General features: G+C 41.5%; 1 protein-coding gene across 1 annotated transcript in view; it reads left to right on the forward strand.

Annotated features, from left to right (window-relative positions):
* Positions 1–634: 634 nt before the first annotated feature.
* The window catches only part of ZFYVE28 (zinc finger FYVE-type containing 28), a 212,425-nt gene continuing 196,267 nt past the window's right edge, over positions 635–16,792 (forward strand). Inside the window, exon 1 of the mRNA XM_036765515.1 lies at positions 635–690. Coding sequence (XP_036621410.1) covers positions 652–690 — 39 coding nt within the window. The 5' untranslated portion in view covers positions 635–651. The remainder of the gene's footprint in view (positions 691–16,792) is intronic.

Consider the following 16,792-nt stretch of genomic DNA (forward strand, 5'->3'; position numbering starts at 1 on the left):
TGAGAGGGAGCGCACGACCTTGCGAGGAGTGATTGGGCGGTCGTGGAGGGCTTTCTCAGCCACCCCCACCCCCCCAACTCCCACTCCTAATTCCCAACACCTCCCCTCCGACGAGCTTGGATAGCGGAGGGGAGGGGGGCTTCCGGTGCGGACGGCGCATGTGCCCAACCCCTGGGGCTGCTGTGATTGTGGAATGTTTTGGGGCTGTCAGTGAAGGGAGAGAAGGCGGCTGAGCGGAGGAGCGCGCTGGGCTGGGCTCGAACCCGAGGCAGCCGGAGCCGGATCCCGAGCCGGATCCCGAGCGAAAGCCCCTCCCCCTCCTCCCCTCCCCGCCCCCAGGCAGCGCGTGTCGCGCGCCGGTCTCCCCGCCGCGCGCACCCCTTCCCCTCCCGCCCGCCCCCACCGCTGCCTCCGCGAGCCGCCCCGAGGGCTCAGTGCTGTGGAAGAGGAGGAGGAGGCGGTGGCGGCGGCGGCTGCTGCCCCCGCGCGCTCTGGGACCAAGCCTGCGGAGGAGCTGCCGCGACCGGCCCGTCCCCGCCGTGGCGTCGTCCTCGCTGTGGTCCTCGGTCTCCCTGTCTCCCTTGGGCAGCCGGTCCCCAGGGGCGCCACCGCCTCCCCGGGGGCGGGGGCGGGCGAGAACCGGCGGAGGCGATGATGAACAGGTTCCGAAAGTGGCTGTACAAGCCCAAGGTGAGCAGGTGCGAGGGGGAGGGAGTGCGTGTGCGCGCTTGGGTGCGCGCGCGAGTGTCCGCGCTCGGGCCGGCACGGGCGCCCCTGCCCCATCCCATCCCGCTGCTCCCCGCTGGGCGAGGCAAGGACCTGGACGTGGGCGGTGGCAGGCTCGGGCCAGCTTAGCCCGGGGCACGGCGGGCAGTCTCCAGCGGGGCCCGCGCCGTAAGCTGGTCCCCCTCGGTGGTCGCGCCGCGCCACTCAGCCTGCCTGGGGGCAAGGAAGACTAGCCAGTCGCCTGAGTCAGTCTCTGCAGGCGTGTGTGTGTGCGTGTATATGCATGCATATGTGTGTGCGTGTGCGTGATCACTAGGGACAGCATCTCCCGCCGGGGACCAGGATGTCCCTTGTGACAGTGGCCAAGTGTGTGCGGGCCGGCGGGCGGGCGCCTGGGTGACTTCTTTTAGCTTGTCATCCCTTCTCCCCTGGCTCGTTTTATGGAGATCTCGGACTGTTTGTTGAGCACTTTTTCCGCACGTCCTCCCCCCGCTCCTCCATAGTAATAATAATTCAGATCCTTTTAGCTCCTAGAAGACTGACAGAGAGCTTTCCTTCACCCCTTGTGAGACGAGAGTGCAGGTACTGTCCTTCTTGTTTTACAGACAGAGGCATAGGGTTTTGCCAGGGTCACTCAGTCCGCAAGTAGCGTAATAGGAACTCGAACCCATGTCCAGTGCTTTCTCCACTGCGTGACTTCCATAGCAAGAAAATGGTTTTGAAGGATAGTTTAGATCCTGTCTTCCTTCTCCCTTGTGTCTTGGGCAGGGACACAGGATTCTAAGAGTCACTTTCCCCGGCTCTTCTAACATCCAGGGAGTAGGGGTCTTCTTGGATTGGAGGTAGGGAGCATTAGGAGCTGACAAAGCTTCGGAAGGTGGGGACCCGAAGGGTTTCTTTCTTTGCCCGGGGGCTGGGACTCCCTTCGAGTGCACGACTGAGTCTCTTTGAAGGGTATTCCTGCGGGAGTTGTTCTGGGCGGATAAACCTGCGCTGCGGCTCTGAGCTGGGTCAGGCGTTGCAGCTGCGGCTGCGGCTCCCCGGCAAACCCCTCGCTCTTGCTTATCCCAATTCGGGCTTCATGTTTTTGGTCCTGGCTTTAACCAGTTCTGTGTTTGTCAAAACCACTAAAGTCCCAGGTAATCGTCCCCACATCCCGACCCTAGTAAAATAATATTTCCTCGTAGTTATTGATTTTAGGCTAAAGAGTTGTTTTAAACCTGTCTCCCCTGAAGGACCCCTTAAATATATGCATGTTTAAGCATTTATAAATGTGTGTACATACATATATTGAGTGGGGACAGTAACTGTGCAATACCCAATCAGTTCTATTTGAAAAAAGCATGCTAGAATGTTGTTTTTTTTTTTTAATGATAGAGATACCTATTTATGTCCCCGGGGTACTAGCTTTAGGCAGAAAAACCATTTACAACCCACCCCCTTTTCTATATTAATAAAGTACTAAGAGAAGGTACCCAAAAAGTTAAAATTTTTGCATCACCGAAGCTCTTATTGAACTTGAACTGTATAGCTGAACTGCTGCAAAGTTCTCCCTGTGAAATTTGATTCAAAATTTACCTCTTTTCAGCCATTAATTTTGATGTTGTTATAATTTATTAATGTTTGTATTTTTATTTTTGAAGGCAACCAAATAATTTGGTGGTAAAGTTTTTTTCTCAGAATGTATGTTTTTAATTTTTCTTGATGTTAATCAAAAGTTTGTTTTTCTTCTAAAATTTATCCTTTTATGTAGTATACCTTCTTATGCACTCCACATTGAAAAAAAATTTCCAAATCCAGATGTGTTTGGTATAAGTTTGTTTGGTTGAATATAATGTATTAGTACTTGTAAATTTAGTGTTATTTCTTGTGGTATAACTTTCTCACCAATTAAAACAAAGAGACCATTTTGTTAAAAGGTGATTTTTTTTTTGGAGCAGTAAATTCACAAAACCTCTTAATGTGTAAACATTTAATAGCTCACATTCCTGTGGCATTTTATTACTTGTAAATAACAAAGTTGTGTCTTATGTGTCCACTATAACTTTTCTGTGCCTAAAAACAATACACTTGATATTAGTATTTTTAGAGGAGACTGTTTTGCTAGTTTTTCCACAGAAAAGTAGCTAATTTCAAAATGAATTCTCATACTACTTAGGAAAGTGCTTTATCAGTCTAGTTTATAGTTGTTTTTTTTCTTAAAAGCTGTAATTCTTAGGTTGTTAATGAGATGTTGTGTGTAAGGTATTCAATAAATATTATTGATTTGATAAAAAATAAGTCATTCTATGACAAAATAAAATATAGACACCTTTTTTGTTTGTTGATTTATGTCAATTACAGAATAGCAGTGTTTTGGTTTTAGTATGTTTTGAGGTACCCTGAAGAATACTTTGTAAATGAGAGCTATAAATAGAGCACACATCCTTTTAGGTGTTCCGTAGAACTAAGAATTTTATCACTCTTTGACTATCTTCAGTGTTTCCTTTTATTTTAGTGCCATCTTTGGGTTATGAGAATAGAGCAATATGTACAGTTATTCCATTGTTAGCCAATGCCACGAAGAGCCAACCCAGCACTTTTCATTCATTTGTGGTATCTGTGAAAATTGGTGGGAGTAAGTTTTAACTAGGAAGGTTGTAATTAAATTTAATCTTATTGAGATAACCCCTTTTCTTTGATGATTGTGTCATATAGAGTCAAAGTGGTACAGTCAGTGAGTCAGTAAACATTTATTAAGTATCTACTATATTCCAGGCACAATGCTAAGAACTGGGATACAAAGAAAGGCAAAAGACAGCCCCTGCTCTCAAGGAGCTCAGTCTAATGGGGGAGACAACATGCAAAAAACCTTGTACAAACAAGCTATATACAGGATAAATTGGAAATAATCAACAGAGAGAAGTCACTAGAATTAATAGGGATCAGGAAAGGGTTTCTGTAGAAAGTGGAATTTTATCTGGTACTTGTAGAAAGCCAAAGAAGCCAGGAAGAGGAGGAGTATAGAAAGCATTTTAGAAGTGTGGGACAGCCGGTGAAAGTGCCTGGAGTTGGGAAATGGCATATCCAGTGTCACTGGTTTTCAGAGTATTCTTGTGGGGGGGGTGGTGGTATAAGATGTAAGAAGACTGGAAAGATGGGAGGAGGGGTAGGTTATGAAGAGTTTTGAATGCTGATGGTTTTTGTATTTGATCCTGGAGGGACTAGGGATCCACTGGAGGTTATTGAGGGGAGAGAGAGAGGGAGAGGGAGAGAGGGAGGAAGAGAGAGAGGGAGGCAGAGAGGACAGCAGACATGGTCATATCTTTTAGGAAGATCTCTTTGACAAATGAATAGAGGAAGAACTGGAATGGAGAGAGCTTGTGGCAGAAAGACCAACCATGAGACTGTTGCAATAGTTTAGGTGTGAGGTGATAAGGACCTTGCACTATGGTGATGTCAGTGTCCAAGGAGTGAAAGGGGAGAAGGTAAAATGAAGACTTGTTAGCAGATTGTATATGAGGTATGAGAGTGACTCTTAGGCATAGTATCCTACAACTATGAATTTAGAATTGTAACTGATAATTAGAGATTTTCTAGCATAATGGTCTTATTGTACAGCTGCAGAAATTGAGGCATACAAAGGGAAAGTGTTTTAACAACAGTCAAACTGGGCAGGCTCAGCTTATACAGCTAGGTCATTTGACTCTAGGAACCAATTCACATTTGACTGTAGGCAAGGCTGCCATCTTACCTCTGAGCTGCCTCATCTGTAAAGAGATAATAAACTTGCTATGTCGATCTTTCAGGGCTGTGAGGCAGTGCTATGTAAATGTGAATTGTTACCATTTATAACATACATGTGACATTTAGCTCTAGCTTATAGAGCGATCTAGAACACCAGCTATTATGTGCTATTGAAGTTGAATTGTGTCCCACATCACCTCTAGTGTGGATAGCCATAGTGGTAACTTGTGATGGTTGTTAATGTCTTTGGGAGTTAAATGCCTGAATTTTTGATTATTTGACTCTTTGAGAAGGTCTGTCTTATTTTATGATTTTTTTGCTTTAGCACCTAGGAGATACTTAGTGTTTACCAAATTGGTTTTTTAATTGCCTGGATTAGAATGATTCAGTCATTCAAATAGCTTTTTGTGTTCAAATAAAATCTTGGATTATTAATTAAATGTGTTTATGTGTAATGTCTAGTCTAATACAATATTTGGCACAAATAAGTACAATCTCTGAGCTGGAGAGCTTTACAGTTTAGAATAATTAGCTTGTTAAATGTAGGTGGAACCGTATGGGGAAATTCTTGCAGGATTTGAGGATCTCTTACTGCTGATTTGAATAGCTATAAAGGTCATACCAGGAATTCACTATAAAATTTATATTAAGATTCTAAAACTTAATTTAAAGCCCCTTTTAGTTAGAATGTAGTGGAAAATATTTTGAAAACTAAACTGATCATCTTTCATCTTGGACCTAATTGAATGGATTTGTGATGTTTAAAAATATTCTGAGGGTGATATTTGCAAATTCTGATGTTTGAATTCTATTAGCTAAGTGTAGAAACTGAGGTGATTAAAAAATAATAAAACATAGTATTTTAATACTGTTTAATACTGATATTTCAGGAAATTTTTTACATTAAATTTGTACCATTTAAAAAATTCTTCAATTATGAATAAAATTTAAATAATTTTCATTGTTTCCTCTGTGTTGAAGGTAAAGGAGATGATAGAGGAAATCAGTGATTTTAGTCATTAGAACAGTCTTGAACTCTTATCCATTAACAAAAAAGTGTTGCCTTTTGATATCTTTTGCAATGCAATGCTTTTCAAAAGGTATTGGCATTTTTTTAACATTTAATTTTTTATTTTATTTTTTCTCAATTACATGCAATTCTTTTAAATTTAAAAAAAAATTTTGAGTTCAGATTCTCTCCCTCCCCCTTCCCTTATGAAGGCAAGAAATTTGATATATGTGCAGTCATAACATTGGCATTTTAAAAATTAAATTCTCTTTTGAGATATGTAGCATCTTTAAAACTTTCTATCATGCTCTACTTTTTTTTAAGTTTCCTATCAGGTTTCTTCTTAGGTTATAACTATTTTGACAAAAATAATTGGTTATATTTAATAGTATAAGTGGGAAAGGAAGAAGATAGAGTTGGGAGAAAGGAGAATATAGGGTGGCATTATTGTAGGGCTTCATTGGCATACAAGTAATCTATGCAGCTTGACAGAAATATAGTCAAGAAATAATTTCTGTTTTCATTATTGGGTAAGATTTAATACATATGTGGAATAATCATGTTGATGTTAGATTTTTTGATGAAGTTAATTGCCCTTCGGTAAATCATCTATAGGGTTAGTAAGGTTGTGCACATTATCATTACTGTTGTATAACTTCACTGATGCTTTCATGTCTTTTAGATTTTTATCAGACTAATTTATTAAGTAGTCTAATTAAGACTGTCTAATGTACTTTGGGTATATTTTGAAATGAAATCTTATGAAGTTATCAGCTAACCTTCTGTTAATAACCCGAGTTGAACTGCAGTTGGGTAGTGGCAGAAGCTCTTTTGATTCCCTAGTTGGTCTTTTAAGGCCCACTCTGACTTCTAAGCCTTCTAAGATTGGCTTGCCTTTGCTAATTCAATAAAAGATTATCTATTAGCCAACAATTTAAGTGTAAATGGCTCCTGTGCATAGGTGCTAGGCAAAAAAAGAAAGAAAGACAAGACTGTATCTGAAAGAGTTTGTAGTCTAGTTGGGAAGATAATTGAAGACAGTTTTCAGAAATCTCCCTCCTTGGGTATTCTCTTCACTGATGCAAATCCCAATCCCTGTGCACTTCCTTACATTCCAGTCTCTCCTCAACACTGTACTCTGGTTTCTGACTCTACCACCTTAAAACTGCTCTCTTAGAGGTCATCGATGACTTCTTAATTGATGAAGAAATGAATTCAAAATTATTTATTAAGCACTTACTATGTACTAAGCACTGGGAATACAAATATAAAAGTGGCAATGGTTCCTCCCCTTAATGAATTTACTTCATAGTAGGGGATAAGCTATCCAGGGGAGTGGTGACCCCTGGCAGCTGGTGAGAAGGTGGTCAGTCAGGCAATAAGCATCTATTAAACACTTACTATATTTCAGGCACAATGCTAAGCCAAAAACACTGCCCTTGCCCTCAAGAAGCTCACATTCTAATGGAGGAGTTAGTGAGAATAGAAGGAAGGTCATCTCAGTTGGAAAGTGTTGGGGGGAGATAAGTGGGAAATGTGAGACAAAAGGACTCTTCCAGCAGGTATGATTTGAGCTTATTTTTATGGGATGTTCTAGGAGGACTAGCAAGTCTGGTGGGAGGGCTACTCATCCACCTTTGGTGTCCTCCTATCACCTAGCTCTCACCTGTGGCTCCAAGAAGCTGGAGCATGCACAGTGGCCATACCCTGGTAAACTGTCTTGGCAGACAGGCTAGAAACCAGGCTGAGGGTAACTGAGAGCCCTCAAACTCATTGGTGAATTAGGGGGGTGGCTATCAGAAGCATGTGAAGACTTCTCCTGGCAGAATGGGTGGAAGAGAACAGTTTATTCCAGTGGCCATGAACGCAGCTGAAGCAGGTGCTGTGGAGCACTTAGAGCTTGGTCAGGCATTGAAGACACCAAAGTCAATCTACTTCATCCTGGGCCATTGCCAATTGTCCTGACTTTTATCTTGCCACTGTACTTAAATGGAGGAGAGAATGAGACTTAGATGGACTTAGATGGAGGAGAGAATGAGACTGATGACTTTGTGTAACTGCCTCAGTTAAACCAATTCAAGCACAAGTCAAGACATCATCCTGTGATGTCATTGGTCTCCTTCGGGGAGGAGGAGTGGGGAGAAGGACAAGTAACCAAAGAAGCTAGGGAAGCTAAGAGGCTAAGATGATGAAGGAGAATGTTACCAAGAGGGGCCAGCCTGTACATATAAGAGATAGAGTGTCATTTTGATTGTAGCTGATTTTAGAGCGCATGTAGAGAGAGTAAAGTGGAGGAAGACAGGAGAGGTAGGAAGAGGCCGGGTTAGGAAAGGCTAATAGGGGCATTTATATTTTACTTTGGAGGTGAGATAATAGGGGACCACTGGAGTTTGAATGTGTATGGGGGGGTGAGGTGGTCATTGTGGTCAAGCCTGTGCTTTAGAACTATCATGACTGCAGTTGTGTGGTGGATGGATTAGAGTAGCTAGAGACTTGACTAGAGGAGACTGGTTAAAAGACTATTGCCATAGTCCAGGGAGGAGGTGATGAGATCATGAAGAGAGTAGCATCTCTGTGAGTATAGGAAAGGGAGTGTATATAAAAGGTACTATGAAGGGAGAAGGACCCAGATAATCAGAGTGTAAAAGCAAAATATGGCTGGTGCCGCCTAGATATAGTGAGTCATGGGAAGTGCTCAGTCAGGACAGTGGGGAAGGGGGAGCCTGAGGTAAGAGTTTGGGAATTGAAAAAGTTAAGGATTTTAGAGTATAGTGAGAACTAAAAATCCATTGGCTTTTAAATCTTTTCTTTATGGTGTATGTTTTGTATCTGCTTAAGTGTGTGTACATTTTGTTATTCATAGAATATAAACTTCTTAAGGACAAGACCTGTTTTGTCTTTGTATTCTTATACCATAGTCCTGGATGCAGTGAGAGACCTTGGCCTTTTTAAGCTAAGGTCTTTAACAAGTCTCAGTTTGACTGAGCCAATGCCCTTTCAGTGATCAAGGCTAGGTAAGAAATGAGGCAGAGAATGGCCTTTTTTACCTAGGCAAAAAAAAAATGTGGGAGGGGAAGACCCTCAGGGTTTCTGGGCAGAACAGAAACAATTGCTATTTACATTCACTCTGAACCAACCAGGACCCAAACAAGTTGTCCTGATCTATATCTTGCCACTGGACCCAGATGGCTGAGGAAGAGAAAGTGAGGCTGGTGACTTTGCACAGCCCTCCCCCACTTAAATCCAGTTCACTTGCATGTCATGACTTCACCTTCCTGATGTTGTGGTCCTCTGGGAGGACGAAGGACAAACAACAACAGTCTACCATAGTGCCTAACAGGATGATGCTTAATAAATAAATACTTGTTGATGGTTTGATCCTCAGAGGGGTTTTTTGTTTGCTTGCTTTTTTTTGGTAACATTTGATACTGTCATCCACTTTCTCCTGGATATTTCTCCCTCCCTTGAGTTCTCTAAAATTGCTTTCCGCTCTTAATGGAATCCTAATAAAGCTGCCCCATCACCAGTATTCTAACTTCCTTATGGGCCTCACTGAAAAGCAGACATAGCCTGATTTGACCACACAATCTGGCTTTAACCACACCACAGGCCCCCAGACTCAACATCTTAACTTCCTCATATATATTTCACTGCCTCACTAGAACAGCAGGCATGTCCATGTGATGGAATCCTAGCCACTGCCTCTAGCCAGCAACTGCCCTCAGACCCATTCTTTGTATTCCTCACAGAAACAGCAGGTATGTCCCTGCACTCAACCACAGCCACATCCATCTGATCTCAGACTTGACCACAATAGCCAGCCAATCAGAAAGCAGCACCACCAGAATGCCTGAACAGGATGTGGACCCCAAAACAATAGAAGAGACTTTACCTAAGTAGGTACCTGCATAGTAATAGCAAAAACTGTCCTTTAGGTGAACTTATGACATATAATATCATTATCATACATACATGCCCCCCCAAAGGGTTTTTCTGTATGTATTATGGGAAATCACATTACCTAATCCCTTGACAAACCCCTCCTGCTTTTTTACTATTCATAATTTTTGTTGTGTAATCGGTATCATTACAACATTACATGCATTACACATTGTTACACTATAAAATTGCCTGTCTTGTGTTAGTGAAGTTGCCAGTTCTTCTTTAGAACTCAGCCTGCTGGAGAGTGTAGTTCTCAATAAATGCCTTTGCTTGGGTTGGAGATGGTTTGAATCTGCAAATTCTTTTGAGTTGACCCCACAACACACCATGAAACCAAAACACCATTCATTCTTGGTGATCACAGCCCTTTTACCTGGTGTAGGTGTCTACCTGTCTTCTTTCTTGAACCTACTTTTCTTCTTTTTCTGTACTCTATCCTTCGGCATTCTTATCTACAACTGCATTCAGTTACCTCTATACAGATGATTCCCAAATTTACGTATCCAGCCTTAGCCTCTTCCCATAAGCTCCAATTTCTCATATTCAGCCACTTCTTGACGTCAAACTCAGCTTCTCCAAAATAACTAATTTTCCCCCCAAACCTGCCCCTCTTCTCAAATTTCCTATTTTTAACTTAATATAATTTTAAAAATAAATTTTATTTATATATCTTATCAACAGTCAACAAGCATTTATTAAGCATCTACTCTGTGCCAGGCACTGTGCTAAGGCCTGGGGATTCAAAGAAAGGCAAAAAACAAAAATAAAAAAAAATCAACCCTGCTCTCAAAGGCTTTGGAGTCTAAAGGGAGAGAGAACATGAAAGCAACTGTGTTCAAACAAGTTAGGTGTAGGCTAAGTTGGAGATAATCAAGAGAAAAATCACAAAAATTAAGGAGAACTGAGAAAGGCTTCTAACAGAAGGTAGGACTTTAGGAAGTCAGGAATCAGAGATGAGGAGGGAGAGAGTTTTAGTCATGAGGGACAGCCAGTGAAAATGCCTGAAGGCGGAGATGCAATGTCCTGTATAAGGAACAGCAAGGAGACTAGTGTCAATGGATTGCAGAGTATGTGAAGTGGGGAATAAGGTGTAAGGTGATGAGAATGGTTGGAAGGAGCTAGGTTATGAGGGTTTTATATTTGATCTTAGAGGTAGCTGGCAGCCACTGGAGTTTGTTGAATGGGGGTGGGGGTGGGTGACCTGGTCAGAGCTGTGTTTTATGATCACTTTGACATCTGAGTGGAGGGTGGATGGAAGTGGGAAGAGGCTTGAGGCAGAGAGACCAACCAGCAGACTATTTCAGTCATCCAGGCATGAGTAATGAGTGTCTGGACCAGGATGGTAGCAGTGTCAGAGGAGAGATGGAGATCCATGGGAGATGTTATAAAGGTAGAAGTGACAAGACGCAACAACTAATTGGATGGAGGGGGTGAGAGTGAAGAGAGGAGGATGAAACCTTGACTGTACACCAGAGCAGGAGAAAACCCTTTCTCATCTTGGTGGAACTTTTCCTTTTAACAATAAAATACTTCTACCCTGTCTCCATAGCTGGCATCCAAGGAAGAAGCCTCTGGGGAGAAGGGGTCTGCCATCCCTGCTACTATGTACCCCAACTGCCACCAAGCCCAAGGGCCATGAGAACACCAGTGCCCCCAAAACACCAGCCTTTCACCCAGCCTACCCCCTGTAGCCATCATTCAAGCGAGTGACTTTTGAAGAGTTATGACTTGGCACCTGCTTCCTCAGCATCCATAGCTACTGAGGAACCAGAAAACAATGCTCTTGGGACTGTCATATGGCTCAGTAGTTGTGGTTTTATTAATGGAAATGGCAGTAAAGATGATGCGTTACCATCTGCTTTATCGCTGCACCCTAAAGGCCACTCACTGTAAGCTTTTCCATCTGACTTCCAGCTGAAACTTCTTATATGTGTTATCTTCCCCATTAGAGTGTGAACTTCTTGAGAGGAGGTGTAATGGTAATCAGGGCAGGGCTTTTTTGCTGTTCTTCTCTTTTGGGATGCTAAGGCTATCAAGTGCCTTTAATGAGTCTGGCCTTTGTTTGAATGGGGCAGGTGAAGTGGGATCTTTTTATCTTGGAGTGTTTCTTAGCACTAAGGCAATGAGGAATCACTGACTGGAAACAATGTATATGATGTGGTACTAGTAACTGAACAACTTCCCACACCCTGGTGTTAGTGATTTCCCACATCCTAAATGGTGAGCCTCGAGTCTCCAGGGTATATGTGTTGGAAGGTTACACTTTTGGGGGTACACTCATTTAAAGGGTGACAAGACTCTGGGCAAGCTGTTGAAATAGCCCCCCCCTCGTCTTTGATAGCCCAGATGTTGGTGCTTCTCTGGTAATTATGTGTTGCTATGGATAGACTGGTTTGTGTTATTTGATCTGTTTATATAATGTATGTGATTTCTAATTTCCGTTTGTATATGCCCTGAAGTTCAGGGGGCTGATCTTTTACCCTGAACTAAGTGAATGATATATGTATATTTAATTAAACTGAGATTGTTAACCCCTTAAAGTTGCTTTCCTTAGAAAAGCCAATCAAAGAGCCTGTGTTGGCAGCCTTTCTGTGTGCTCTTGTTGTTAGTCTTACACAGCCACAGTGTTCAGCAGCAACATTGTTCATTCAGTAGGAGCTGTCTTCCTTTTCTATTTTTATCATTAACACCAAGCTAGGTGGTCCAGCGGATAGAACACTGGGCTTGGAATCTGGAAGATTCCTCTTCCTGGTTTCAAATCTGGCCTCCCACACTTACTAAATGTGTGACCCTGGGCAAGTCACTTAACCCTGTTTGCCTCAGTTTCCTCATCTGTAAACTGAGCTGGAGAAGGAAATGGCAAACTGCTTTAGTATCTTTGCCAAGAAAATCCCAAATGGGGTCATGAAGAGTTGAACACAACTGAAAAAAGCATTGAGTGAAGGGCTTCAAATATGGTAAGCATTTAAATACTTTTTCACAAATTAATTAAACAAAAACAAGCAATTCAGAGACTATATCCAATATTCTACCCTAGTATTCTCCCAGCCTTTTGCCATAAATAGAGATGTATCCAACTCCCCCTTTCCTATTGATGAAAGATGGTGCCACCATCTTTTTGTACTCAAAAGCTCAAGATTTTTTTTTTAACTCTTTCCTCTCCATTGACAAGTCTTATAAGTTTTACTTCCACAATCTATCTTGGATGTTTCTCCCTCATCTCCTCACACTGTCATCACCCTTGCTCATCACTCTGGTTTCTAGTACTTAACATGATGCCTCACATATAGTAGGTGCTTAATAAATGCTTGTTGACTTGTTCAGACCCTCTTCTCACTTTTGGTCGATAGCCTCCCAAGTGATCTCTCTGTCTCCTATTCAGGTTGTACTTCACAGAATCATCTTCTTAAGGAACAGGCTTGACCATAAAACCTTGAATGGCACTTTATTGCTCATAAGATAAGGTATAAACTCCTTAGTTTGGCTTTGTATGCCATCCACAATCTGGATTCAGTCTTTTTTAGCTTCATTTCTTCCTGTTGTTCTGTTACCTTGCAGTATCTGTTTACCACTTGGGCTACGCATCTCTTTTTACTCTTTCCCCTACATGGCCAGTCTACCTCCTTTTAATGGGGAGGCAATCTTATTCCTCCAATCACATTTTCTATTGCATTTTGGATTAGTCGTAATTTTAATTCTTCTTTGGTCCTGGCACTTCTTACATATGTTGTCATTTCCTGTCTCAGAGGGCTAGGCATTGAGTGTTAGAACTGCCCATGACCTTGGTCATTGGCTTTGCATCTCAGGTGTTTATACTCCTCTCTGCTTAGCATAGTGCAGTATTTCCTGAACCACCAGGCCTTACATTCTTCACTCCAGCTATGCCTTCTAGGTCACCTGAGCCTTGATGTTCATCCATCCTGCTGTAGCACACTGAGGACCAGAGGACCTTTCCATCTTTCCTGCAACTAATTCCTCTTCTATGTATTAGCTTCTCTTGCCACCCCCCCACCCCCCAGCTAAATGTGAGCTCTTTGAGAGCAAGGATTGTTGCCTTTCTGTTTTTATTACCAGTACCTTAGCTCAGTGCTTGGAACACAATAAACACTTAATAAATGCTTTTCCATTCATTAATGTAACTTAACTAAAGAATGTTGATGTTGGGATCAGCTTTTGGAATGTCCAGCACTTTGAGATGATTGAAAGTACTGGATATATTCCAAAATGCAGTTCAACCTAATCTTTTGCTCCTCAATTCTGGATCTAGATCATGATGCACCTGTATTGCTTTTACAAGAGACATATGTATGTGTATATATATATATGTATATATATAAATCTGTATATATATATATATATGTACACAGACATATATGTTGACACATTGATTCCATGGACTGCCTGTTCAGTTGCATGACAGGCAATATATGTTTTCATTCCATTTGTTTTCTAGTGTGTCTGATTAGTCCTTTCACGTTACTGTAGAGTTATCTGAACAAGCTTTGTGATATTCTGGGACATAGATGTGATTACTGTGTTAGCAGCTGTGACAAGGAGTATTTGTAGAACCTCATTATATATAGGAAATATTTTGGTTGGGACCAAATGAGGGTCACAGGATGATAGATTTGTAGTTGAAAGGGATCCCTAGGGGCCATTCCAGCTTTCTCATTTTACAAATGAGGAAATTGAGGGAGGCCCAGAAAAGTGAAATTACTTGCTCAAGGCTGTTCAGGCATTGAATAACAATATTAGGATTCAAATGCAGAAATTCTGAGGCCAAATCCAGTACTCTTTTCGGTATAACTTATCTTTCATGGAGCTGATGAACATGGCCTTTTTCAACAAAATCCTTTTAAGGATATTTGGACTTTCTGATATAAAGATCATTCCTGATACTCGTTCTGTCAGTATTTTTCCAATTATTTCTTTCAGTTCTTTGTACTTGTAACACTGCTTTTAGTGGCCTTCACTGCCTGGAATCCAGACAGGTTTCAATTTCTCTTTTACCCCAAGGTTCTCCATACTCAGCAGGGAATCCTGGCTGGATCTCCCAGGTTCAGCGGAGATTGTCATCTCAGGCACCTGGAACTAAGAAGGACAAATGGAACAGAACAGAAACAAAGGTCCCAGTCCCATTTCTCAGAGCCAGGATGAAAAAGAGGGAGAGCAAAGGAGGAAAGTCTTTTCCTCTGACAGGTCCAGTTTGTGGTGCCCACTCTGGGAGTGAACTCCAACCTTCACCCAAAGAAGTAGACAGGAATAATCTGAGCCCCAAAGAGTGACTGTCTCAGTTTGGTGCTCAGTCAAAGTTGGCATGCAGGGAGCCTCCTTTGTTAGATGGTCTTGGCCATGTCTGCTTACAAACATCTGAGAAATCTCACAGGTCCTCCTCAATTATAAAGTTTCTCCTATCCTAATATATGGAGCCTAAAGTGGAGTTAGTTTCGATTTTGGAGTATTTCCCACATAATTCAAAGAAAATCATCCTTGAGTTTGGGGACCTTTGAAAGTATTGTTATTTTATGATTGTGATTGATTTTGACCTATTTTATATAGTTTGAGAAAGCAGTGATGTGAATTAGAGAGATGCTTAAGCTGAAAATACATAGTGAGCTCATCAGGTAAGTCATTAACTTTATGCATTATTAGTAATTTGCACTTGTAAGTTCCCAAATAAGAACATGTATTCACTTTTGCATCAGACCTGCACAACTTGGCAGTAGGTAAGGGCCAAAATTAAAATAGGCCAAACTTCTTCAGGCAGCAGACAAGTTGGACTAGAGACAGACTGAGGATGGTTGGTTGCCATGGGTCGTGTGACAAACAGGAGAGTCCATAGTGGCAACCCTACATTTTTCCTAGGCCTCTCAAAGTCCTCTGATGGGCTACAAGCAGCCCACAGGCCATATGTTGTGCAGGGCCTGACTTACATGTTTTAAGCTTTTAGATTTTGTAGAATGGAATGTCATAGGTGGGGAAAACATTACACACTAAGTTTATGAAGTTTTTTGTAATTGATACCAGGTGGGCTAAATATATGGAAACATATGCCACAATTCAGCCTCCAAATTAAAATGGATAATGGTGTTTAATTGTGTAGTGCTTTTCACTTAGAAAGTTCATTGTTCATGTTATTCTGAGGTATTGTGGTTTTTCTGTTTCATGGAAAAATGATCCAGTCTACATCAAAGGGAGTTCAGTTAGCAAGACCATTACCACACATAGGCCCCAATTTTTTGGACCTCAGATACCCTCTTTAGAATCTTAATGTTTTTGGAATGCTTTTACTGCAGAACTTTTGCATGCTCTCCTGGTAGTAGGATAAATATTTTTGGTTATGTCCCTTTCGTTGATTTTAAAAAAAAGACCTTTTTTTGACATTAGCCCTTTTGTTTTCTACCATTAACCAAATAATCATATTGTGATTGTTATTCCCTGTGTGATTTTTATAATTATGACTGTCAGTGTACCTTTAGCTTTCTGTATTAAGAAATCTTATCACTTTTTGCCATTTCTACATGATTTCCACTTGGCAAGGCAATTCTGTGCTTCCAGCTTTTGTTTGTTTATGGGGTTAGAGCTTGGAAGGACCTTAGAGGTCAATTCCAATTCATTTCATAGATGAGGAAACTGAAGGTTAAGTGTACAGTGAATAAGTGTCTGAGACAGGCTTCATACCCAGGTCTTTCTGACTCTAAACCCAATATTTTATCTATTGTGTCATCTCATGTTTTATCCTCTGATGGAATATAAACTCCTTAAAGTCAGGGGTTATTTTGTGTTTGTCTCTGTATCCCTAGCATCTAGCACAGTGGCGTGTGGTAACTGTTTAATAAATGCTTGTTCATTGATTGATTTATTGACTGTTTCTTGGGTAGTCTTTCTACTTTCTACATTCTTATTTCCAGTAATCCAAGATGTCTCTAGTTACATTAAGGAAACTGTAACATTTCTGTATCTGTTTGAATACTCAAGGGCAATTTTTATCTCATCAATGTAGACATTATTTCTAGTGATACAAGTTATTAACCTTCCAAGCAGCCTGTGCAACCATTGTAAAGATACTTCCTTGAGTTTTTCATAGAATACGCACTTAAAATGTTGAGGGCTTCTTCACTTAATACCGACTTTAGGAAGATGCCATTAGAACATATGGACTGTCTGTCCCCTGAGTATCCTTTCCTTTTGTCATCATCTCTTCTTGCAGCCTTCTCTGAGTTTGTCTTCTCCTTCTATTGTTCATTTCCCTGATGACATTGTTTACTTTGGTTCTTGTTTGTAGTTCATAGTGTTCAGATTTAGGGCTAGATACGTCAGAGCCTGCTCACATCCATCCTCCACGTTATCCTCTGATATTCATTTTTTATTTTTTATATGACACAGAGC

The sequence above is a fragment of the Trichosurus vulpecula genome, chromosome 6, assembly GCF_011100635.1.
Source record: "Trichosurus vulpecula isolate mTriVul1 chromosome 6, mTriVul1.pri, whole genome shotgun sequence".
NCBI lineage: Eukaryota > Metazoa > Chordata > Mammalia > Diprotodontia > Phalangeridae > Trichosurus > Trichosurus vulpecula.